At 39.0% G+C, this 26,521-nt stretch overlaps 1 protein-coding gene across 2 annotated transcripts in view; it reads right to left on the bottom strand.

Annotated features, from left to right (window-relative positions):
- Positions 1-2,470: 2,470 nt before the first annotated feature.
- The window catches only part of EDIL3 (EGF like repeats and discoidin domains 3), a 236,791-nt gene continuing 212,740 nt past the window's right edge, over positions 2,471-26,521 (bottom strand). For both annotated transcript variants that reach the window (XM_056513351.1, XM_056513352.1), the window contains 2 exons: positions 15,703-15,858; positions 2,471-6,350 (listed from right to left, as the gene is read on the bottom strand). In XM_056513351.1, the coding sequence (XP_056369326.1) occupies positions 6,201-6,350; positions 15,703-15,858 (306 nt within the window). In that variant the 3' untranslated portion in view covers positions 2,471-6,200. The remainder of the gene's footprint in view (positions 6,351-15,702; positions 15,859-26,521) is intronic.

Here is a 26,521-nt window from a genome sequence, read left to right as displayed (position 1 = left end):
ACCCCTGCTACAATCTCACCTGTCCCTGCCCTCCCTGCGAGCTCTTTGTCATCTCCTCACCCATCCCAGCAGAGCTCCATGAACTCCAGCTGGTTTTGATGAGAGGTGGGGCCCTCTCCTTGTGTCCTCTTCCTGCCTTTCCTAAAGAGCCTTTAACTGAGGCTCCCCTCCCCCAGAAACTTTAGAAGGGGAAATCCATCCCATCAAGCCTGCAGTGTGTCAGACCATAGCACAAACTGTCTGACATTTTCATCAGAAAATAGCATGTATCACTTTTTAGGGGCCCTTTGATCTTGCCTCGATGCATCACATGCATTTTTTATGCAGTCTGTTGTACTTCATTGCATTTATTGTGGCCAAGGCAGCACAACACATTTCTCCACAGCTCCTGCCGACCTCTCACAGTATCCCAGGAAACAAACACGTTCATTTAGTCTGCTTTTTGATTTTCCAGTCTGATGCAAATGATCAGTGATCTTTCCTAGTGTATTTTGAGGGTTGATTTCCTCCATCTAGTGAGAAGTGTGCCTGCTGACACATCATCTGATGTGTGACCACAGCCCACCAGCTGGCAAACCAGAGAAAGGAATATTATTGTGACAAAGAGGTTGTGCTCTGCCTGTCCTCCCCACCTCCTGTGCCTCACCTGTGTTTCACCAGGTGGTTCATACTTCCTGTACACTCCCACACATGTGGAGCCTAATTCCAGTTTTATATAAACTACATAAAACACATCTTATTCTTGCTCACATACACTGGTAAAATACATTTTGCTGCATTCCTAGCAAGCTAAAGTGTGAGAACAAAGCATGTTTCTATGTTGTCCCACTCAGTAGAATTTAAAAATATATATTTACAGTGATATAGGTATCACTGAATGCCAATTTGCAATAATTGCAATCATAAATCTACACAACAAAGATTTGTGCAATTCTGCCTTTTATATTTTAGATTCTTAATCTCAAGCAGTCTTGTGCAGTATAAAGTGTATCCCTCTATTAAGAAAATTATGCAAATTATATAAATAAGAAAATACTTTGGGATCAGTGAAATTGTCTTTATTTAGTCTTATTTAAAAATTATCTCCTAATTTGTCCTAGTTGATTTCTAAGACTAAGAAGTGATCACAGGTCACTTAGTAATCACTAAGTGAACAGATTGACCTCCTCCTTTTAAATCTAAGGTATAAAATGAGTGTCACTGTGTTTACCACAGAGACTACTTATTTGATGATGATGTAGAGTGTGGATACTCATGTTAATCTCTTCAGATCATTAGCAACAGGGAGGATGGACATTGATAAATTGTTGTTATTCTGAAGAGACTTACTTATTATTTTCTCTCACTGTCTTCACCAGAATTCCTGGGGAATTCTGGGGATATATGTTAAGAAGAATGTAAAAAACCACTTCCAGTTCTTCAGGAGAAGTCCCCATTGCTCAGTGAAACAGCTGCAATTTATAGCCAAAAGTCAGAAAACTTCAAGATGCAGAAATTTGTGACTGAGGTGCTAATATTCAGCCATCATTCTCCAAAAGTACTCCTCTTCTTTTGTGCAGCATTGTATTCCCATTTTTTTTGACTGGCAGAGATATGTAATAAGGGAAAATTGCAATTTTGTGACTTTTCTGCTGAATGACAACATGCTGGAGTGAATGTTGAGTGTTGAGACTGCATGTTGGGCAGAGACTGTCACCAGTGAGTGCTTGTGGATGGTTTTTGTCTCTAAAAGATGACTTTTGGAGAAGGGACACAAGCTGAAACCATTATAAAACAAAAGGATGTGTATTTATGGGCTCATTCAAGGTGTAAACCACTGAAGCTTCATGTCTCTTCAGAATATTTTAATGTAGTTTAATTGTTTAAATTGTTTGGGAGCAAATGGCTTTTTCATGTGCTACTTGTATTTTGAAACTTCTTCAGGAGTTGAAATTATAGAGTTAACTAATAAAAGACATTTTGGGGAGCAGGCTGCACAGCAAATAAAAGAGAAAAGGGGCAAGAATGTGAGCAAACACCAGCTCTGCTGAGGCATCTCATAACAAGTCTGGGCTGCAGCCACTCCTTATCTTCTCAGAAATTAATTTGCCTATGCAGGAGTGGAGGAGAGAGGATAAGAGCTGATAAATATCCCAGGAAATATGACTTACAGGGAATGAAATTGTCATTTTCCATTTCTGGTGCTCATTCAAAGAGCAGCGTGATGGGGAAAAAAAATATTTTTATGCTCGTTCAAACCTACAAAGGTTTTGGGTTTTTTTAATCTGGAAGAACAAAGGGAGCACATTGAGGGGAGCACAGCACCACTGAAAACTGCTGATTTTGCTAGAAACAAACTTACCTACCACAAAAACCCCGTGGATGAATCCAGGAAAACACCATGTCATATCTCTGCTCCACATCTGCCGCCAGCGGGACCGGTCGCGCCCCCTTCAAGGTGTTCCCATACAACAGCTTCAAGAAAGCCACCTCATTTTTCAAAAGTTTTATTGTTAAGTTTGAAGACTAGACAAGGTCGTACTGGTTTTACATTGCTCTACATGATTTAGGTATATACAAAACCATTTGAATATCACACAGCTTGAAAGGTTGCAAAGGTCGTTTGTGTCCGAGATACTTCTGTACTTACTGACACATCAGAAGCCAGCACTGAATATTATAGTTCACATTGGTTGTATAGCAAAGGTACACTCAGTTAGTATCCTTAGTCTTCAAAACTGACACTTAATTTGTATGCAGCCATTCCAAAAGAGAAAGTCAACCTCAGATCCAGAGCCAGTTGAGGCGACGGGCCCTTAGCGCCGATTAAAAGGAGCCTCGTGCCAGTCCTTTATTTCCCAGGCTATAAACTCAGCACATTACCCAGCAACATAAAGGTGAAGCCTGCCTACAAATACTTTACTGGTTCAGGGTGAAATTTAATTAGGGGAACACTTCTGGCCTTGTTCAATGTCATTGCTAACAATTAGTACAGAAGTTGAGGATCATTTCCGAGTTTTTCTCCAGACATCTCCTGTCCTGCACTTCTGTTTTCTGGGGCTGGTTGCTTTCACTGGGAGAGAACAGTTAATTTATGACTTGCCTGTTATGGCAATGGTATGCACCTAGACAACAAAATAGAATCAAAGGGGGAAAAGTTTAATTCTATCCCCTGATTCCCACCTGCTTTGTTAAATCTGAAGGATTCCACTTAAACCAAGAGCTATTTCAGACTGATGGTGCAGACACTGGGTGCAGAATTTGGTGCTGGAAATGCCATTCCAAGAAGACCTTTTGGCATCTGATGCATAATGTCATTGGAAAAACTCCTGGCACACAGGTTGAAATGGTAAGGGCATCAGATATACGACTTTTTAAATTAATTTTCATGGAGTATTATCACAAGGTATGGAGCCATCCCAGCAGGCTGTGAAGACTGCTGGCAGCTGACACAGGACACAAGGGTGAAAATGCTCAACACAAAATTAATACCAAATTAAAATTACTGTCCTACATTACACAAAAGCTCTGTATGCAGATGAAGGGATTACAATTAATTTACTAAACCAAGAAATATTACTTAAAAGCAAAACTGAAGTCACAAAAGATGAATAACATGAACCCCCCCCTTCCCCCAACATTAAGAACACAAGTCAAATATTTCAAAAGAACATTAACACAAGTTTTTAAACTAGGAAGTCTAATTTTATGAAATGGCCTTCTGGTTTTTTGGATACAGTCAGTTAGAAATATCTACGTGCTATTCTTCATATCTGTAATTAATTTTAGGGTCAACTGCTCTCCCATAATAGGAAAATGTATTTAAACCTCTTAAAATAATGTGTGTGTTCACCCTAAAGAGATAAATGTTACTAGTTTTTAATTTTTTTTAACCTAAAGCCTAAATTGCAAAATAATGTGGGGACAGACTTGTCCTCCATTATTCAGATTTTTTTTTTTTTTCTCATTAGAAGTACCACCAAAGTGATTGACTTTCTCTTTAAAATTGCTCCTTTTGCTTGAAGACCACTCCATATATACATCATTAAGGAATGCTGTTAACACAGTTACAGACAAGACAGTAACAGTCTAGTGGCTTTTGTTATGCAGCACAAAGTAAAAAATAAAGAACAAACTTAGCAGTGTTGCACAGGACCTCAACATTTCTTACACATACTTTTACCTTTACAGGACTCTTCTTTAGAAGTCTTTAAATGTCTAAGCCTTATAAAATAAATACTTGTATAAATACAGTTTAAGGATTAAGTCATTTTGTAGAGGCAGGGTGTTCTGTTTGCTAAAATGTGACAGTTTAAGTGACACTATCAGAAAACCGCCACCATTATATCCCCAATTCTTGTATGTAAAATTCCTGGCTGCTATTCTAGAGTCTTTCACAGTTCAATGGATAATATATATATTTAGTCTGTGGTGGAGAATGTGTGATTAAATGCAGGTTTTTTTTTTTTGAAATCCAAACCATTTTGTTTCCAAGGTAAACTTTGCCCTTTGCAGATTGTGGGCCAGCTAGCTGCTGGCCTGGGAAGCAGTGCCCAAGTTCATACTTCAGAGTTTTGGTGAGAATGGAACAGTGACAGAAAGTATAAGTTCAGTGACATTTTCTAAAACATGCAGCTGCATCTCTCTCTCTCTCATTCTCTCTTTCTCTCCATGTCAGCATGTTGTGAAATGAAAAGGTTGGCAGTAATCCCAAGTGCTGTTGTTTCAGGTAACATAAAATGTCCCCTCACTCCCTGTCCCAGGGTCTTTTTTAGACTGAGGTGCTGCTCTAAAGTGGTCACAGAGCACTTTGCTCCAAGGGAACTTGGACTGCTCTTCAAAGGTTGGTACTGGTGTCTCAATCAGCAGGGGAAACAGAGGCATGGGACAGAATGTCTCCTCTTGCTACTCCACTTTTCCTCCTGTAAGCTAGTTTTTAAACTGGGGGTGCTATCATGCTGTGTGTGAAGCATTCCTGGAGATGGGGCACGACAGGAAACAGCCTCCTCGTGGCTCACTGGTGTGTGCCTGAAAAGAGTTTTTTTTAGGAGCAGAGGGTGACAAGGGCCAGACTCTGCTGTGCTCCTACATCACCTCTTACCTCTTGGGGAGGAAAGCTGTGACTTTAGGAAGAGCCTAAAGAGAGAGAGGGTTTCCTGGCAGTAAGGGGGCTGTTCCTCCTGTGTGTCTCTTAGCACCTGGTTCCTTCACCCCACATTTTCCTCCTCAAAGGAATTCAGAAAGCAGTAATGGGGTGGGCAGATCACAGTCTAGGGCTGTGTGCTCACCCCTGGGCAGACAATGCTGGAATGGGATTTCTGATGCACTGTGTGGGCACCCAAGGTGGGGCACCACAGGTACCCTGGTGCCTCACCTTAGTCTCCGTGAAAAATGCGCAGAAACTTTGCAAATGCATAAACTTTGGCAAATTCATTAGCTTCATAAAACACTGATTTGGTTACATATGCAAACAGGTGACGTCTTCCAAGGAAAACAACACCAGCAGTGTGATACTAAACAGAAAAGATGGAGGCTGTGTTGTACAGCATGCAGAATAGAGAAGGAAAATGGGGCAGTTAGGAAAACCCTCCAGGTGCTTGGACTCTGCTGTCTGGATGAAAGTGGTGAAAGGTAGCTCCTAACATCACAGGTACTGTGCTTCACAGTACCACGGAGAATTTCCCAAAATATATGTCATAAGAACTGACAGTGTTTGATAGGCACAATTTCTATAATGCAGTCATCCCCAAGTAAACTTATTGCTAAAAGCCGCAGTATCACTTTTTGCAAGTAAGATGACGGTATGATTTATGGAGAACTCGTCAGACCAATGTTCCTGAAGCTGCAAATGAGCTTCCTCACACTATTTCTCTTCCCCTTGTAAAAAGGATGCTGCTGTTTCTTGTTTTTTTTTTTTGTTTTTTTTTTCTTTTTCTCTTTTCCCTCAACACTTTTCAACCGGTGGTGCACAACTCAAAGGAGAGCTAGGAGGATAATTCCACAGCAGAAGGGACAACACCAACAAGATTTCAAGGGCAAAAATAACAAAAAAACCAAAACCAAAACAAACCAAACTCGGATCGGATCGTTTTAAAAGGGCAGGCTTAGACCTCCTGGCGAAAGACAGCTAGCGGCCTACCACAAAAATGAGCGAGCACTGGTTCATGGAAAGGAAAACCCCACTCAGCATCCTACAGGCTTGTCTGGAGCAGCAGCAGGGCTCAGTCCTCGGCTGCACAGCCCAGCAGCTCGGAGCGCAGGGTGATGCGGCCGTACCACGACCAGGGCAGGATGCGCACGTGCCGCGCGTGGATCGGCGGCTCGATGACGTTCTTGCGGTGCGTGTCGTTGTCAAAGTTCCCCTGGAACACCTGCAGGGGAGGCACAGAGCAGGGTTTTCAGTTCAGCCTTCCCCCCCTGGAATGCCTGGGGAGGGTTTTGAGGGTCGCTCAGCCCGTGGTGGGGGCTCTGATTCCGCGGTGAATTTTTATCGCGTCTTTGGATCGCAGCTTTTTTATCACAGCTTTTAATGCTGTTTAAACTTAAGGTTTAAAGTGGCAAAGAGAAGGTGTGGATTAGGTTTTAGGATGCTGTGAGGGTGGGCAGGGCTGGCACAGGGTGCCCAGTGCTGCTGTGGCTACCCCTGGATCCCTGGCAGTGCCCAAGGCCAGGCTGGATGGGGCTTGGAGCAGCCTGGGACAGTGGGAGGTGTCCCTGCCCACTGTATGGGTTTTAAGGTCCCTTCCAAACCAAATCTGTGATTCCTGCCTCTCCTAAGAACCTTGTGATTCATTCACACTCAGCCCTGGTGCAGGTAGAACCTTCCACTCAAAGCTTCACCCGCGGCTCCGCCACGCTCTGAAAGTTACACAAAACATCATTAACATTTAAAAAATTAAATGTCTTTTTACTTGGCATTTGTACCATCTCAAATTAATCCCAGGAGATCCTGTTACTGTTTCCAAGGAAATAACATTAATAATTAAAGTTAAGAATTTTTATTGTGTCAGTTTTGAACGTAGCCGGGGTGCAACTATGCAAACCCTTGTAAAACTGGTGATTATCAAGGATATTATCTTCTCATGTCAGACAAAAGCCAGGAGATGAATTAAGGGCATCAAGCTGTGATAAAAGTAAAGCATCCTAGCCCAGTACAGTGCATGTTATGATCCTATTTCCACCTGTATTGGTTAACCCACACAAAAGTGAGTTATAAAACTTCTATCCGTCATAAATCAGTGCCAGATTTTCCCCCTGCCAGCCACTATTTAAATTCAAAGGCCACAGCACCAATTTTTGGCAAAATGATCAGATTATCCCCTTGGGTTATTTTCAGTTTTTATGGGGAATATTCATTCTCTTAAAATGTCAGCCAATTCACTTTTCATTTGTAAAAACTGAACCTGATGGCTTTTCCACTTGAAATGAATGACTGTCGTTTGCATCATGCAGAGAAGAATGTGGACCTCCTGGAGAAGTGCTTATATGGCTGAATTAATGCAGAATTACAGGTTTCCTAGAAGTTCTCTGGAAAATATCGGAGTTTGAAGTCCAAGGTGGCTGATCTAACATTTTAGCCCTGACTCTGGTTCCTTTGTGTCCACAAAGCTGTTTGGTCTCCACACTGCACCTCTTTGGATTTTGGAAGCTTCTCTCCAGTGCTGTCCTTTCAGGACATCAAGCAAAATCTGTCCCCTCCCCAGGTGATGCTCTTTTACAAATGATGGATTTCCCTTTCTTGTCTGCCATCACAAAAAAGAGGTAGGAGCATGAAAGGATGTGGGAGTTCTGATAGATGGGTAAAGTAGCAGAGAAAATGACCACAGAAATATTAGTTTTGTGAGCATAAGGAAAAAAAAAAAAACAACAAAGCCAAATTATTTAGGGAAAATTGTTTGCTGCCCAAGTACAGTGCTGATACATAAATCAGCAGTAGCTTGGACTAACAAGGTTTGCACCTCAAGTCCAGTTTAATTTGTAGAAAAAGACAACAAGCACTAAGTTCATAATTGAAATTACTCTGGCACCTCAAAAAACCCAAAATGCAGCAAGGAAAGCTTTAAAGTTTTTTTTGTTTGTGGGTTTTTTGTGGTTTTGTTTTGTTTTTGTGTTTTAATTTTATTTCTTGCACATGCATGTGAAATATCTGTTGATATTTTTTGCCAGGCTAGACAACAAAGGAACTTCCCTACAGCTCCAATGTTCATATCTGCATGTAGATATGCAAGATAAATAAAATTATGTGATGCAAAACCAGCAACAAATACAGCTGAAGGAGGGAGGATTATGTCATTTACTTACAGCATGAAAACAAGAATTAAATTTTATTTGTAACTCATGCATAATTTCATTATCACTTGAAGTCTAACACATCTCAGAGGTTATTTTATGCAAATACAAAATACACCTTCCCTCAAAATTCAAGATCTAGTTTCAAAAGTTAAGCAAATGTGCTAGATCAGAAGAAGGATTTTAGGGAAATAAATTTATCAGAAAGTAAGGGAAGCAGTGCCAGCATCCACAAATGTGACCTGCATGAAATATAACATTCTAACAGACATTTACTGCTTTTTTTCTGTAGCCCCATGGCAAATTTCTTTTTGGGAAAAATCTACATCCTTTCCCACTCTTCATTTTCCTTTAGCCTCAATTCACTAGTGGAGTGAAAGAATTTGGAAGGAACAGGGAGCACAAAGGACAAAACATGACTTATCAGTAGGAAAAAAAAAAAGCTATTTCTGTAGCTAAAAGTTTCTTTACCTATCTGTTGCTTTATGCCCAAGCAGTCAATACTGAATAAACCACCAGAGCAATTAAAACCCTTGAAAAGCTGATGCCTCTCAATGACCATTCCTCACAATTGTTTCTGAGCAGTTTTTTTCAGGATAGCTCTGAAAACTGCCATGATTTTTTTTTTTTTTAAGATTTCAGAGGCTGATATTGGAATTACAATACAATGCTCTATGTAAAAAAAAAAAAAAAAAAAAAAAAAAAAAAAAATCACAATGATGAAATAACCCCAGGGTGATTTGTGCTCAAGAAATAAAATCCAGAATGTAAATTATCAATGTCTCAGTGCACACCTTCATTTTCAGCTTTGGGTGAGTGCAGATCCTGCACTCACCCAAAACAGCAAGCACAGAGAAAAAAGCAGCAAAAAGAAGTGGGTTTTTGGGGAGTTATTAAACAGATAAGTCTCTGCAGGCTGAGAGAAGATAGTGTAGATGTCTGTAAAGCCTAAAGTGGGGAGGATGGATAGCAGGGAATATTGCAGTGGGGACAGGCAATGAGAGCAGGGTCCTCTGCAGCCAGCTAAAGGTCACAGCTCCCCTTTCAACACATAATTAAACCCTGGTACAGCTTCCACAGCCTTTAACCACTGCTAAAGATCAGATAAATTGAGAGGGGGAGAAACAGCTGGGGCTGTTAAGGACAGGGATAGAAAAATAAAATCAGAGCTGGGAAAGGGCACCAGGGAAGAATAACAACCTCACTTTTCCTGGTGCCTTTTTGGGACTGCCTGAAAGCAGAGGGCAGACAAAATTAAGGGAATAAACATCAGTTCTGTTTATTGAAGGGCCTTCAAGTACATTTAGGGCAGACAAAGACCCCCAGGGGCTGCACCCAAAATGGACCACAGGTCACAAGTTTTCACTCTTTTATAAATTTGGTCCATTTGCACATTGAGGTTAATCTCCCAATTACAGCTTCAGGTAATGAGGTAATTAATCCCAAGTTTGCTCCCCCCAAATCACTTTTATTTACACTTGTAGGCCCTGAGGCAGTGAGGTGTCCTTGATTCCCAGCCTGGAGAGGAATTGTTGTGTCTGACAAAATGGGAGAGCAGCAGCAGCACTGGGTGTGGAGTTTGGAGTTAGAGTTATACACTAAAGAACTGCAGTATTATATTTTGTATTATGAAAATACAAAAGCCAAAATCCTAAGGCATCATTCCAATTTCCTGGTCATCTACTAAGGATTCTCCTTCTTTTTGGACAGAGCTTCACCCTCCCCAAACCCAGTGGCTGCCACGTTACAAGGTGACTTTTCTTTTGTACAAGTGGATCGAAAAGCTCCTGCTTTTTGGAGACCCTCTTGTAGAATGTTTCAGATTTTGCAGTGTCTGTATCTGTTTATGTCAGTCTGCAAAACACTGCAGGAATATTTACTCAGCAGCCCTAGCAGTTTTACACACACAGACCATCCACACCCAGGTGTAGCTCTTCTGTAACTCAGTCTCTTTCAGCTGCTGCTAAAAAAAAAAAATCCAGAAAATGCTTGCTGCTGTGATTTTAAATATGGTAACTTTATTCATTATTATTTATGGGGAAAAAAAAAAAAAAAGAGTGAAAGCCAGGAAAATAGATACTGATATTCCCTGCTGAAAATCTGAAATATAAACAGTTCTTGTTTATATTTCTGTCCAGCAAGCAATTTGAATGTCTTGATTTCAAACATTCAGTGAGATTTTCCTACATAAACAAAGTGTTTTGTGGCATTAGCAGAAAATCCAGATAATGACAATATAAATTGATTAGAATTTTAAAAAGAAAACTGTTCTAAAACAGAATAATTTAGGAGAAATACCTGAGGATTAGCAGCTTGGGGAAAGGAATGTTGTCTGCTCTACCTTAACAACATCTTTCACACTGAGCAGAATATTTTAAAAATGTTCTTTCATGGAGCAGTCAATCCTGCTCATATAGGAGGACGAATATTTTATAAAGAATATCCAGTCATGGCTCCTGTTTGGAGTTTGATTCAATGCAGAACATCTCAATATTCAGAAAAATAAAGGTGGCACATGGATGTGTTTCTGGGGACATGCATTTTTGGAGAAAAAAAGGGGAGAAGAAGACATTTTTTCCCTCAGTTACTATACATAAAGTGCATAAATATATCCATGAATGTCTTTACACAGCCTTTACTATTTCTTTGTGTTCAGAGCAGACAGAGGGAGATAAAACTTTTAAACATATGAAACATACTCTTACATTCTCAACCTGTCTTTCCCATCTGATCTACATGTTGATGCTACAAAAATGGGCATTTAATCCACTTTTTTCAAAGCCAGAAAGAAAGATATTTTGAGGACCAACCTTCCTCCAGAAATGCTTGCTGAAATTCAAGTAGCTTGTTAATCTGAGCAATTTGTCTTTTGCTCATTTTGTCTTCCCCCAGCTTTTGGTGTGGTGTGAGGGAGAGAGATGAGCATAGATAGATCCTCACCTGACACAAATCATGATAACTCAGCTCAAAGTAGTGGAAGTCACTCATAATTTAAACCAGTGCAGATAAAACAGTGACTTAGATTAGAAATTACAACTGTCATTGCAGATGGTATTATAGTTATTAAATTATATTAAATTATAGTATATATATACTATTAAATTATAGTAATAATTTAAGTAATATTACTAAAAAAAATCATTACCTGTGCCAAGCATGTAGATTATATGCAGGAATTGAATCTGTCAGTGTAAACCAGGTGTTATAACAATTAAAAATCATTAGAAGAAAAAGCTTAGCAAATCTAGCAGAAAGATTTTTAACCTGACATGATCTGACTTTTCTTTCACAAGCAGGTTCCTGTCTCCTCTCAGCCTGGCAATGGGCTGTACATTCAGAAATGTGTGAATTGTAGCTAGTTTCATCATTTTGTGCACAAACCCAGTGTCCATTTGCATCCTGGCTGTTGTCTACCTGCAGTTAATTGCACTGCTGATGGCTGGTGATGACTGGCAGTGCTGCAGACTGCCAGACTCCTTTAGGCTGCTTTCAAATGTTCTCATCCTCCTGCAAAAAAAACAGCCTCTGAAATGCCATTTGACACTGCAGCTGGCCCTGAGTTACCTACAGCAGGCTGTGCAATTTATAAATCACATGTGGAATGTGATTAAAAAAAAAAAAAAAAAAGGAAAAGACAAAAAAAAAAAAGAAAAAGGTCAGATTTGGTTTGGACATCCTCAGCTCTGGAGGCACAGTGAGCTACTGACCTCTAGTTGAGAAGAACAAGATAGCTATTAGCTCTGGTCCTGTTTCTAAAATATATTTTCTTCCTGTGTGACAGCCTGCAATGTAATTTATTTTTCTTCTTGACAGCAACAGGCAAAGCTTTCATATTTTTTCCAGGCAACTCATTCAAACTATTTAAAATGAATGAAAAAGGCTCCATTTGCTTTTTACTTTTCCTTTTTTTTTTTTTTTTTTTTTTTTTCTCCCAGTAACTTTTCTGTCTGCACTCAGGAATTCAGCACAGATGTGAAAAGAAATGACTGGCCATTAAAACAGCAGAAGCCAGGCAGGAGACACAGTTCTTGGAACAGCTTTTCCATGTGAAATAGTGCAAAAAACTGAACACCCTATTTCCTTCTCCTCTAAACCACTCTTTTGTTAAGGACTGACCCAATTTACAGGCTGCACACAGTGTGTAAGTGATGATACTCTATGTGTTTATACAAATATTTTAATAAAATACAATGTATGCAATATTATACAAGAGACCAGTTATTTTCTCCTTCGTAAATGAACTTCCAGAAATGATGATGAGGGATAAGTGAACAGCCCCAGGAATTCAGTGAGATCTGCTGATGTGTCAGGACTCATCCTGAAAACACATCAGCAGTGAGATGCTAAGCACCAGATGGGATTAAATTCTCAGCTCTTGTCTAAATTATAAAGTCACAATATCATTATAAAGTCACAATATTCACCCAAAAATCATTATTACCAGCCTACCAATATCTCCAGAATTGTTGTGTCTGTAACTTTAAAGTTACAGACTTTAAAAGTTTTCTTTTTTTTGTTTTTTTTCCTTTCTTCCTGTCTTCCTTTCCCTGAAACGTTTTGGAGCCACCTTTCCCCTAAACTTTTTTAAAGATTAAACAAGGATCACAGGATAAGTACAGTGTGAATAAATCACCAGCAGGAGAAATAAGAAATCTATGTCTTCTATCCTTCATAGAATAAATCAAGACATTCAGTTAATAATTAAACTAATGAGGGTAAAATAGGAATAACTCATTCTTGCTGCTGTTGATAGTTGTTGATATCTGCCTTCTACCTCCCTCCTGTATCTCCTGGAAACAGATGTAACATACACAAAATTTTCATTTTGCTATGAAAACTTGGTTTCTTTCACAGTTTTCTTGCATATGGGAGCAAGACCTTTCTTTACCTTGAAGATCTTTTCTTTACCTTAAGATAAAGAAATTGCAGTGGATCCTGTGCAAAGGTGGTAAAGTCAGACAGGACCAGTGGTGCTGTCCCTCTCCTGGTCCTCATGGATGAGGTACATTCATTTTTATTTAGATTTCTGTCCCAGTGCACACATCCAGGGTTTTTATCCAGTGGGAAAATCCCTTGGGAGCACTGCATCCACCCTGCTGGAGTGGTGAGCAGGGGTTTGGTGTCAAAAAAAGGATTTACTGGGTGACACTCCATTCCTCTGGCTGAAGAAATTTATGTGTTCTTAGCCATGAAATGGGTGATGGAAACTAAGAAGCAGGTTGAAGTCCTCCAATTGAAACAAACATAAAAAAAATGAAGACAAAATCAGGTTTTTGTGTCCTCTGAGGACAGGGTGGATAAGCCACCTTTCCACTTCAGAGGATATTTAAACACTGGAGCTGACTGCTTATAGAATTTCCATCATGATCTGTCTCTTGGAACATTCCTAACAATAACCTGATAAAGGATGGAACAGCCTTGTCTGAGATGAAGGACAGTGAATGGATAAGCCTGAGCTCTGAAATTTGAACAGATATTTTAGTTTGATGTTTGTGTAGCAAAGGCTGAGGTCTAGACTCAAATCAAGTCAACTTGTTTATTTCATACAAATTGCATTCAGAAATCCTAACTTTTAATTTTCAGTGAAGAGCATTTGATCTTGTTGTGCTTTTAATCGAGCTTGACTTGCTAAAGGACCACAATAAAATGATGCATCTATTTTATTCTCAGGGATGTTAATTAATACAGGGAGTGATGTGTTTAAATGAGACAACAATTAAGAGTTTTCCATTGTTCCTAATGGAATATGTGTGTAGCAATTAACAATCCATCTAAAGAAGAAAGCAAAAACAATTTAATTGCTTTGGCCAATGGTACAAACAAATGTAGACTGGAACAGTGCTTTAAGTCAGAGTGCATCTTCTTTTAGATTTGCTGTGACTGTGTTATCACCAGGGACTCCAACCCAAGTTCTCCTTTACAGTAAAATTAATGCAAGCATTCACAGCACAAGTTTGGCTTAGAAAAGACATTTCTTTCACAGCAGAACTTTTCCCTCTTTTTTTTTAATGCCAGGGATTTAAAATAGGATGTGTGTCACTCAAATTGAATGCATTTGTGGTATGCCTGAGAAAGGTGAGCTGTTTATTTCCAATTTTTATCTGGCAACCAGTTACACCAGACATAAAGACAATATTGGTGTCAGAACCTTCTGAGCCAGGTGGCTAAACCAACTGATTCTGTTTTCCCTATCTAAAATCCTTTAGGAAAAAAATAATAATAATAATAAAAAAAAAATCTCAGTTTGGGTTAAAGCCACAGTGAGGTGACATTTGGGTTTCAGGAGGGGGAATTCACAGAGTCATGGATGGCAGGCCTGACAATTCAGACAGGAACCAACTAATAAATGACATTTAATCAATCAGTTAAAAATCTGTGCAATGTGGGAGATGCAGCTGTCTAACCCTTCATCAGGAGGGCTCCCTGTACTCACACAACACATTTCAATGCATATCAAAAGTTTTCTCACTGTTTGAAAGAAAGTTAATTTAATTGACTTATGTGAAGAATGTGTTGGTTTATTTCCTGAAGAATTTTTATTTATCCTACGAAATTTAAGTGGAAGTCTGAACATTTATCACCCTGAATACCCAGATTTGAGATGTTATCAGATGCATCAGCCATCTGGCATTTCAATAAATTTATCTTTTGTTTCAATCAGACATAACCCCACTAAGACACTTAATAAATAATTCACATTTTGTCATCTTGGTTAACATTTCCCCAAGCGACACATATGTGTAATATTTTTCTTAACAGATGTTATTATGAAATTCAGGTATCTGCAGTACAAAAGTGTTACACAGTTTAAAGGAAAGGTATGATGAATACTGAGAGAAAAGTTAAATGCTTACAGATAAATCAATCAGTAAACATACTTTCCCTATGCCTCTCATTAAACATTTGCAGAGGAAGTCGTGAAACTTTTTTTATGTTTCTTATTCATTTTATAGCATAATAAAAATAATATTTTCAGGGGGTATTTGAAACCCTAGCCATTAACTTCCAGGAAAAAAAAATAAAAATCCAGAATGTCCAGAATGGCTGGGTAACAAGGATGTGCTTCACAGGAAATCATTGAAAGTAATTCATATTTAACAAAAAAATGCATTGAAACACTCTTTTTTAAAATTTTAATATAAAAATATACTACTATTTTTACACTTTCTGCTCTAGAGTTAAATGAAGAAATAGCTCTGATTAATGGAGAACTGTAAAGTTTTATGCCCTGAATTTAACAGCATAAAATCAGGTGCATGGCCCTGGTGGGTGTGATATCTCTGCACTGTGAATGTCATTGTGTTATGTGACTCTTTTATTCACCCTGACTCCAGCCTGGGGGATCCCATGAATATGGAACCCAAAGCAACAATATGCAGGATCTCACCAGTGGTGTTACCACAACCAAAATAACAATTTTTCTCTTTGCTTTACCTTGTCCTTCTTCTGCTTCTCATCCTGGTATATTTTCCAGTGCTCCCCATCGTTGCTGTAAGCAAGCTTGTAGGACCCCACAAACTGGACGTGGCCAAAATCTTTGGCTCCTTGGGTGATTATCCCAGTGATCTTCGTAGGGATGAGCAGGTCAATCTAAACAGAACAGTTTAAAATTTAAAAAAAACAAACCAAAACAACCAACCAACCAACCAAGCAAAAAAACCCCAAACCAAACCAAACCAAACCAACCCAAACCACCCAAACCAAACCAAACCAAACCAAACCAAACCAACCAAACCACCCAAACCAAACCAAACCAAAACCCAAACCAAACCCAAACCAAGGCAAACCAAACCAACCCAACCCAAACCACCTAAACCAAACCAAACCAAACCAAACCAAACCAAACCAAACCAACCCAACCCAACCCAAACCACCCAAACCAAACCAAACCAAACCAAACCAAACCAAACCAAACCAAACCAAACCAAACCAAACCAAACCCAAACCAAACCAAACCAAACCAAACCAACCCAAACCAACCCAAACCAAACCAAACCAAACCAAACCAAACCAAACCAAACCAAACCAACCCAACCCAAACCAACCCAAACCAAACCAAACCAAACCAAACCAAACCAAACCAAACCAAACCAACCCAAACCAAACCAAACCAAACCAACCTAAACCAAACCAACCCAACCCAACCCAAACCACCCAAACCAAACCAACCAAACCAAACCAAACCAAACCAAACCAAACCAAACCAAACCAAACCAACCCAAACCAACCCAAACCAAACCAACCAAACCAAACCAAACCAAACCAAACCAAACCAACTCAAACCAAACCAACCCAAACCAAACCAAACCAAACCAACCAAACCAACCCAAACTAAACCAACCAAACCAAACCAACCAAACCAACCCAAACCAACCCAACCCAACCAAACACAAACCAAACCAAACCAAACCAAACCAAACCAACCCAAACCAACCCAAACCATAACCCAAACCAAACCAAACCAACCTAAACCAAACCAACCCAACCCAACCCAAACCAACCCAAACCAAACCAAACCAAACCAAACCAAACCAAACCAAACCAAACCAACCCAAACCAAACCAAACCAAACCAAACCAACCCAAACCAACCCAACCCAAACCAAACCAAACCAAACCAAACCAAACCAAACCAAACCAAACCAACCCAACCCAAACCAAACCAAACCAAACCAAACCAAACCAAACCAAACCAAACCAAACCAAACCAACCCAAACCAACCTAAACCAAACCAAACCAAACCAAACCAACCCAAACCAACCCAACCCAACCCAACCCACACCAAACCAAACCAAACCAAACCAAACCAAACCAAACCAAACCAAACCAAACCAAACCAAACCAAACCAAACCCAAACCAAACCAACCCAAACCAACCCAAACCAAACCAAACCAAACCAAACCAAACCAAACCAAACCAAACCAAACCAAACCAAACCAACTCAAACCAAACCAACCCAAACCAAACCAACCTAAACCAAACCAACCAAACAAACCAAACCAACCTAAACCAAACCAAACCCAAACCAACCAAACCAACCCAACCCAAACCACCCAACCCAAACCAAACCAAACCAAACCAAACCAAACCAAACCAAACCAAACACCACCCCCCAATAAATAAAAAACAAAACACAACAAAACAAACAAACAAACAAACAAACAAAACAGAGGAGAATATATTTAGAACACTTTCTGTTTCCATTCTGGTTTTGCAACACACCAAAGCAAAATGGTTCAGCTTTGGTCCTCCCACAGTGTGCTGGTGCCATGGGCAATAATTTTGCTTCTCCAAGCTCTAAGTAAAGCAATTTACCTTTATTTTCTTTCTCTTTCTTAAATTTTTAATTTATTTTTTATGCCACCTAATGGCACAACATGGAACAATCTCACACCTTTCCCCATTGTGCTGAGTGTCATACATGGCTCCCAGAAAACCCAGTTAATCTGCACTGGGAATGATCTGCAGCTAAAAAGTGTCCCCATGTGCTCCTAATAATCAGAATACTTGGCAGATTCCCCAAGTGCCTTTCCATTTCCTTCTCAGTTCATGAGCCCATGCTTTAGTCTCTTACAACATTTGCTATCATGCTTCTTTTCACCCTGAAATTCCTTCTCACTTTATGCCTTTCTTTCTTTTTATACCTCAAAAGCTCAAAGTTTCTCATTTCTTGATATTTTTTTAAGTTCTCTATTTTATAATCTTATCACAATGTTTTAAAAAATGCAAGGCAGGAGTCTTAAAGCCTAATAAAATCTGAGCTTTCAAGTGGTTTCCACGTGAGTCAGCACGTCTGTGATTAGTTCTTTTTGAACCAGAACCCAACACTGAATGTAACATATTTGGGCCAGATGCCTTGGATTAAAATGATCAAGAAAGAGAATGCAATAACAAAAGTAAATTGATCTAATAATGTAATTTTAGAAGCAGAATGAAGGAGTTGAACTCCCTATCAAAACTGATATTTTCCTGAAATTTGAGAGTATAACTGAGGTTTGGTTCTGTGTCCTCCAGCAATGTGGCAAGCTAGTAAAAAAGAAATAGAAAAAAAGGTGGATTTATTTCAGACAATAAATGGCTGTGAAGCAGTCAGTATTTTTAATACTGTCCTTTAAATCAGGCAAGAGAAACTCAGAGTAAAAAATATTACAGTAAAGTGAGAGGAGTGCTGAACTCCATAAGTAGATGATTGGCATGTTTTTACAGAAAAAAAAAAAATAAAAGAAATTATAAAGTGAAGAAATAAAGAATCTCTGTCTGATCAAATGTTGAAGATCCAGTGTTGGATTTTTGGAAAGCTGACCAAACTCATGTTGCACAGAATGTGGGGCTGGGCAGAAGAACAGATGTGCTGTGGAGCATAAAGAAATTAATCAGGAGAAGAGAAACAACAACAAAAAAAAAAGAGCTTGAGAAGTCAGCTGGTCCTAGTCAGTGCCTTTGAAAGATGGACATTGGGGTTTGGAGTTGTGTCCCAGGTTGGACACAGGGCTTGGAGCACCCTGGGACAGTGTAGGTGTCCCTGCCCATTGCAGGGGAGTCTCTGGATGGGATTTAAGGTCCCTTCCAACCCTTCAGACCATCCTGGGATTCTGTGACAATATAAAGGAGAAAACACAGAAAAGTGTGAGTGTGCATTTATAAGAATAGAAGAGGAAAAATTCACTGTTTAGAGCAATCAGAGGAAGCCTGGACATCCCAACATTGGAGCAAATAAGGAGTAGTAAATCCTTTAAATCCTTTCAAGGAAAGATATGACTTAAAATGTTGCATACTGAGATAGCAAGGGGAAATGTCAGGGTCTGTAGATGGCTCAATAATTTTGTTTTTACCATACTGAGCTAATTTATTCCCATCATTTTCTGCCAGTAGCAATGCTGGGGCACCCCAGGATATGAAGGAAGTGTTCCTGGGAGGCAAAATCCTGTCTGTGTTCTCTCTGTTCAATGGGGAGAGAGAGGGACTCAGTCAGAGCAGGACTTTGGAAGCTTTCATGGATGGCTTGAAGGGACTTTTCTCTTCTTTCAGGAGTGAAGGGAGCTGGGTTCCACAGACTAAGTGGGCCCCTGGGAAGTGAGCACTGCTAATTAGTGTAAGTCTTTCATGAATTAATAAACACCAGGTCTCCAGACCTTGCTTCCAAATATTTTGGAGTCTAAATGAGTGGCCTGTTTTTCTAAAAAGACTGATCTGGTAAGGAATCACTAATTGGTCCACACTTTCAGGCAGCTTTTGAGCTAAACATTTCAGAGTCAACTTCAGATTCTCTTTATAAATAATTTTGACATTAGCATTTTACAAGTGCATCCCCCTTTTGGCAGAGAATGCTTCTTATACTAAAAGTCAATGTCTCTCCTGTTAACTTGAAAAAATGCCTCCACGAAACCAGCTGTTTACTTTTAAAATGTTGAAAGTGAGCTGAGAGGATTTCACAAATATTTAACATGGCCATGACACTCAGAGTACTCCTCATTGAAATTCAGAACAGGGAGAAAAAGAATTTCTCATTAAGATTCAGGGGATTCCAAAGGTAGAATCACAATAAATCTTTATTATCACATAGATCCAGTGTTAATAAAAATGTCCTAGTAATGATTGTTTTGTGCTTATAGGACATATCCAGTGGCCTTGTGTTCTTGCTCAAAAAATGATGTGGGAAGCTGGAAGGTAATTTGGCATATGCTCAGGTTTTTTTTTTTCAGTAAGACTTATATAGGACTGTGAAAAATATGTGTGTGTAGGTTTAAAAATAAAAAAAAAAAAAAGGTGAAAAAAGAAATTATGAATAAATAGACTCTCTTCCAGGTGTTGACAATACAGACAACACACATTGCTGGAGATGAAGGGAAAGAGGACAGGATATAGCAACAGCATTTCTATCTCATATTTTAGCACCTTATTTACTTATTTATTCATAAGCAGATGAGAAGTTTTCAGGCAATTAAGATTGTTATTTAAATTAAAGAAATACAACTTTTACTTTGTTGCCTCACTATCTTGTTTTCCATTCTCTGTATTGAAGCTACTTTAGAGCAGAAAGTTGAGGAGAATTTACACCACTTTCTAGGTAAAACATCTGCACTAAAGCAGCTTAAATGAAAGTCATAACTTCCCATCAAGACACAGAACACTTTTATTCAGTTAGTGCAGTTTGCAAGGAACAGGCAATCAAACAAATTACCAGGGAGAGAAGTTGAATTAACACACAACCAGTGTGTACCCTTCAAAGCTGAATGTGATTAACAGGATTAGAATGTGGCTCTGGCTTTTTCAGTGCAGCAGAATTTAGAAGGAGGTAGAGGCAATTAGTCTGGAACTGATAGGATCATTAGCTGGTTACAAGAAGAACCATGGTCTGCAGTTAATGTACATTTCTACAAGCGGCTGATCAAAAGGCAGTTTAACATCGTGTGTCTCAAAGAACTCTCTTGGGCTGTAACTATTCCCTTCTCCCTTTTCCCACCTTGTTTCAGATGTTACAGACAATTCAGGGTGGTTTGGAGGAGAATTAATTTAGGGAAAGCATAAAGATGAATATACCTGAGCAAGGGCGTGCAGCACGAGCTCAGTGTGGGTGTGCAGTGCGTGGGATGAGCACCAGAGGTTCCTGCAATCTCTGATTCTCCAACACATGCCTATCCTAGGTTACAATATGCTCAAAGTTGTGCATTCTGTCACCATCTGTTAAAACCAGGTGGGGAAGTGACCCTGATCTCTGTGGGAGATATCCTCTGCTAATGGGCTATCTTTAAACCAGCTGGGCAATCATCTTTATCTTCCCACAGCCCATCCTCCCTCCAGGAGATATCTCCTGTTCATGGCCAGTGAGTCCCAGGGCATGACTGATAAAATTCCATCATCCCACTGGGAGATGCCCCAGCCAGGGGAGGAGCCAAGCCTTTCCTACCCAGGTAAAAACTGACATTTGGAACACCCTTTTCCACTGGATTCCAGAGGACAAGAGCTACCAGACCTTTCTATAGCATCACTTTCTATAGCAGGGGTGTCAGGTTGTATTCTGTATTATGTCAGTGGTTTTTCTTTTGTACTACAGCATGTATTTTTCTCTTTTTTTTCCCTGTTAAACTGTATTTCTGACTTGGAGTCTCTCGTGGTTTTGGTTTTCAAAACCATTGCAATGGCAAAACCCAACCATGCTGCCCAAAACTCCAGAGACTGGGACACAGGCACAGTTATTCTGCAGTCACACTGACAGGCACCACAGGGGAGCAGGAGCACACCTGCAGGGCTGACACCACACAACAGAGTGTCTGCACAGCTCTGCTGCAGAACCTCCACTTCCAGACACCCTGGACCAACTTTTGCAGCACATCTTTTGGTTTAATTTAACCTGAAGGGAGCCTGTGCTTTGTGAGGACAGCCCATGGTGTGAACCTGTGCATGGGAAGTGAAGGTGTCTTTAAGAATAACACACTCCTCATCAATCTTAGAGTGTCAAAGGATGAAAAGGAGCCCTCAGGATCCAGGAGTGCCAGGCTCTGTCTCACAGTGATGTTAAGGGTGGAATGGTTCACTTGACCTTCAGCTGTTCATCATTTCAGGAGTATTTAAAATGCTCAGTTTAGCCCTGTATTTATACAGACATTATGGTTCTGTTCCTAGTGCAGCCAATCCTGTGTTCAGCTTTTCTTGTGATTTTAGATGTCATTTTTCTCCCACTGGTTTTCTTTTATTACATTAATGATCTGTAGGCTATGTTTTTTGTTTTTGTTGTTTTGTTTTTTGTTTTTAATCATTCATTAGATAGATGAATACTGGGCAATCTTAATCCACTTGGCAAATACAAAAGCATCAGGACAAAAATAAAGAAACTTGGATCCAACACATATGACAATAAGGGGGAAGCACTGCCAAGGTGGGGACAGTTCTAACCCTTAAGAGACTGAAAAAAGAAAGCCAAAATTCACTCCAGCTGCTAATTCACCTGCTTATTAAATATCCTGATATTGCAGTGAAGCTCCAGATTATTTTGGGAGCCATTATTTATTGGAAAACAATTATTATTATTATTTTCCAGCCTAAAACAATGGCTGAAACTCACATCTGGACACCAAACCCCACCAAGAGACACCAGTGTCCTTTCCAGGTAAATAACCTGTCCTAAGCAAGTTATTTACTCTTCATTTAGAACATCATGATTGCCTTCATTTTCCCAGGGTAAACTGGCAGAGTCAGAGCTGTCACCTTTACCCTAAGGAAAGGAGGGACAGGGTTCAGTGTCCACAGCAGAGAGGCAGAAATGTGGCTTTCCTTATCCTATTGCATCAGATGAAGGTGCTTTGCACCCTTCTCCACACCCAAAATCTGGACATAAAGGAAAATTAGTGCTGGTACAATATGCTTGCTGCAGATGTGCAACATCTGTATGTTTCTAACAACATTTCACCAGCAGTTCTGTCATGTAAACTGAAACTCAGCATTTCAGGCTTTTTTTTTTTTTTTTTTTTTTTTTTTTTTTCCTAATGGCTCATATTAAACCCCCCCAAAAAATCCAAACCCCAAACTATAATCCATCATGACCAATTGGATCTAAAAACTTTTATGGGGGAAAAAACCAGCTGAGCAACTACATGCTTTTTGTAGAGAAATCTAGTTTTCATCACAGCACCTTACATAGGAGAGGGTTTTTATTGTTTAGTTACTTAAATATATATTTTAGGGTAATAATACAACCTGAAAAAATTTAAAGTAAGTTATGAAAGAAAATTAATTGCTCTAGAAAAAGACATACTAACTTGATAGAAAGAAGCATTTTTTAGCATTTTGATCAATATTCCACTATTCAGGATTTTCATGCTTCCTAGGTAAAATAAAATGAAATAAAAAGAAATTAAAAGAGTTTTCATTTAATTGGGTACTATGGTATTAGCTATATTAGCTGTCATATGTTTAAAATTAAACTTCTTCTCAAACTTGGGTAGAGATGAGTTGCTCTCAAATAAAATAAGACTGGAGAGTCACTCTTTTTCTCCTTTAAAAATGTGGATTATTTTTTGCTGGCTTCTTTTCCACTTAAGCTTAGACCTTCAACATGATTTTAACACTGTGTCACTATATTTTTAATGCCTGTAGTCCTCTAGGCTAGGATAATAAATAATGGTCTTATTTTCTTATTGCTCTTAATTGCTTTTCCCTCTGAACGACTTTATGGCTGCAGTAACTGCACTAAAGAAACAGGTTAGGAAGAATTCCATGTACCATCAGCTGTCTCCAGTACAATTTAAAAGTGATAAATTGGAGGTTGAAGCCTGTTGTTTGAAATCTCCATGGCCCATCAAAAACACCTCTCAGGGCATTTTGCTGAAAATTTTGGAGTGAAACACACAACCAGGCTGAAAAGTGACTTTATTTTCAGAAGCAACTTCTTAGGTAGCCTTTATTTCTTAAAAAGTATAGACTGTGTGAATCTTTCCTTATTTACATATTTATTAATCCCTGTTATATTACTGGAAGAAGAGGAAAAAAGCCCAGCTAAATTACTATAATATTTATTCAGCATTTTACTAAAAATTCAGATAAAACAGATGTATATGATCAGCTGTGTGGCCGTTTTCAGAGCAGTATCTATTTATTGCAGACCAGCTTTTCATAACCACACTTCACTAAGCTGTGAATAATCTCATCTCACTGGTATTTCAAAAACTAAATATTAAAAAAAAAAAAAAAAAAAAAAAAGGAAAGGAAATTTTTGCCTTGAGTTCTGGATTTTCAAAAGGAGCAGAGGGAGTTTGTCACTCATTTTCTCCTGGGCTTTTAAGGTACAGACAGTAATGCTGTTTTCCCCCTGATCCTGCAAACCAAAATAATGAATTCCACAGATCTGGGTAACTCTCACAACTTGTCAGGGAGTACTCACAAGGAAAATGTTAGTACCAGCTATCTCGAGGTCTGAAGCAAAGGAAAATCTGGAGTTTTGAGATGATAACACCAGTGATGATTAAATCCATAACCTTTCTCTCCTGCCACTGGGTATCTCACATCTGTAACCGCAATTAGAGGATTTCTGCAGAGATGACACAGCTGGCTGCACTGGCTACCAACAGTCAAGAAACCACTAATAAAACGTCTGTCTCTCTCTGTGGAGCACTCAGAGCCCATCAGGCCTTGAGGATGCCAGGAGGTTTAAAAATAGCCCATTAAATTACCAGTGATTAAGCAGGCTTAGACATCTGGTGGAGCTGGGAGAAGCCTTTGAGCTGCTTTAGTGCCCTCTAAGAGCTGATAAAATCTGGGGCACTGTCCTGTGTGAGGTCAATCACTTGGAATTCTTGTGGAGGAAGCCAAGGGCAGAACAAAAATTAGCCATTAAAATAAAGCAGAGAGAGTAAAAATAATAACATGATCGTGCCACAACACACTGACTGTGAGTTGTGCTGTTTTCCTGTGAGGCTCCTCAGATGAACACTAGTGCTCACCTGTTTATGGACAGAAATAAACAAGGAAATGAGAAAAGAAATTCTCTATACAATAGCCAAAAAGGCAAAAATTGCAAAAAAAATTCATCATACTGTATGATTATAATATTAGCTTTATTTCTGGAAGACGTAATCTGAAGTAGTTGTTGCTGAGCTTACAATAATGATACTGAACACTTCTGATCAAATTTGTTGGCTATGGCTAGGGATATAAAAATATAGCACATAAAAGAACAAATACAGTTTAAAAAAATTTAAAAATTGACTACCTGCATTTCTGCTTGTCTTACTTATAAGTAAAGAACAAATCATGGTGAGATGAGAGGATGGTTCCACACTCTTCAAGATATAGAGAAGAGTAAGGCAGGAGTTGCCTCTCTTTATTTTACTAAAATATATCTCAACTTGACAAGGAAATGCATCAGTAAGATTTCCTGTATGGAAGTGCTCTAGTTTTCTGTTAAAGAGAATTACTGTGAATCTCAGGTGCTGGATTAGGTAAAACAGCAGCAAAGAACTGACCAAAACACAGAGAAGAAAATTTGACATGTAAGCAGAGGAAGAAGGGAGCATTTAACCATAAATTTCAGAACTTGATATAAATGTGATGACTGGGGAAATTAATATTGCAAAGCAACACTTCCAAAGGCTGCCAGGAGAAATGTGTCTTTGCTTGCATTTTCCTTGGGTTTTTGGCCCATTATTGGTTTTAAACAGAAATCAAAGGCTGGTGATGCAATGGGAAGACAAAAACCCTTCCCTACAAATGAAATTTCACAACTTCTGCCTGGCTTTCAGCAGAGAGGATAAGACAACACTTTTTATGGCAGGACTGATAAATATATTTATAAAAACTGCTGGGATCATAAATGAGCTCATCTACACACGAGCAGATAATTTTGTTCTTAAAATAAAAACTAATGGTGCTAATATGGAAGTTCATTATTTACCTGGCTGCTTTTTTTTTTCCTCCTTGGGTAATTAATAATGTTGCAAGCATTTTCTGCACATAAAAATGTCTCAATAATGTATGAGTATCTGGGCTACAGATCGACGAGCAGGGTGAAGATAAGCTTGCACACCAGATACTGCAAATTGACTAATAATTAATGTAACTACTGAACTGTTGAAACAATAACGAAAACCTGCCTGTAAGCAAAGTTGAGTCTGCCTGGAAGACAAGTGGGGTTAAGGCTGGAAGTTTCTCCTTGTGCTTAAAAGCTCTGACTGCATAATTCTTATTTTCATAGGAAATATAGCCAAGACAGCATCACTCAGCCATTGTTTCTAAGAATGACTTTGCCCATCTGTCAGCAGGGATTATTATGCATAACCCATTCCATACAGCTATGCTGCTGCAGCCATAAACTAAAAATGTCAAAACTGTGATTCTAGACTTTGAAAACAGCAGCAAACTGGGCTTTTTTTGTTTGTTTTGTTGGCTTTTCCTTTTTTTGTTTATTTGTTTTCTCTTTTTTTTTTTTTTTTTTTTTTTTTAAATATTTTTTATTTTATTTTTTTTTCCTTTTTTTTTTTTTTTTTTTGTGTGTGTGTGCTACCCTCTGAAATGTTAGGGCAGGATTTTTTTTTCCAGCACAAAAATATCAAGTGAGCACACTATAGTCTAAAAAGCAGCTTTGGCTTCCTTAGCCAGAAAAGTATTTTCCCAGGTTTACAGAGCAAATCAGATTTCTTTTCCCTTTTAGACTGAATGTCTTGTCACTTCAAGGCAATAATCTCAAAATATACTCTCCTGAATGAAATTAAAAGGTGTAATAATCCTCATTCTGCAGGACATTTTAGGGATTAATGCTCT

The sequence above is a fragment of the Oenanthe melanoleuca genome, chromosome Z, assembly GCF_029582105.1.
Source record: "Oenanthe melanoleuca isolate GR-GAL-2019-014 chromosome Z, OMel1.0, whole genome shotgun sequence".
NCBI lineage: Eukaryota > Metazoa > Chordata > Aves > Passeriformes > Muscicapidae > Oenanthe > Oenanthe melanoleuca.
Note: the sequence above shows the minus strand (reverse complement) of the source record. Positions and strands in the feature narration are given on the sequence as shown.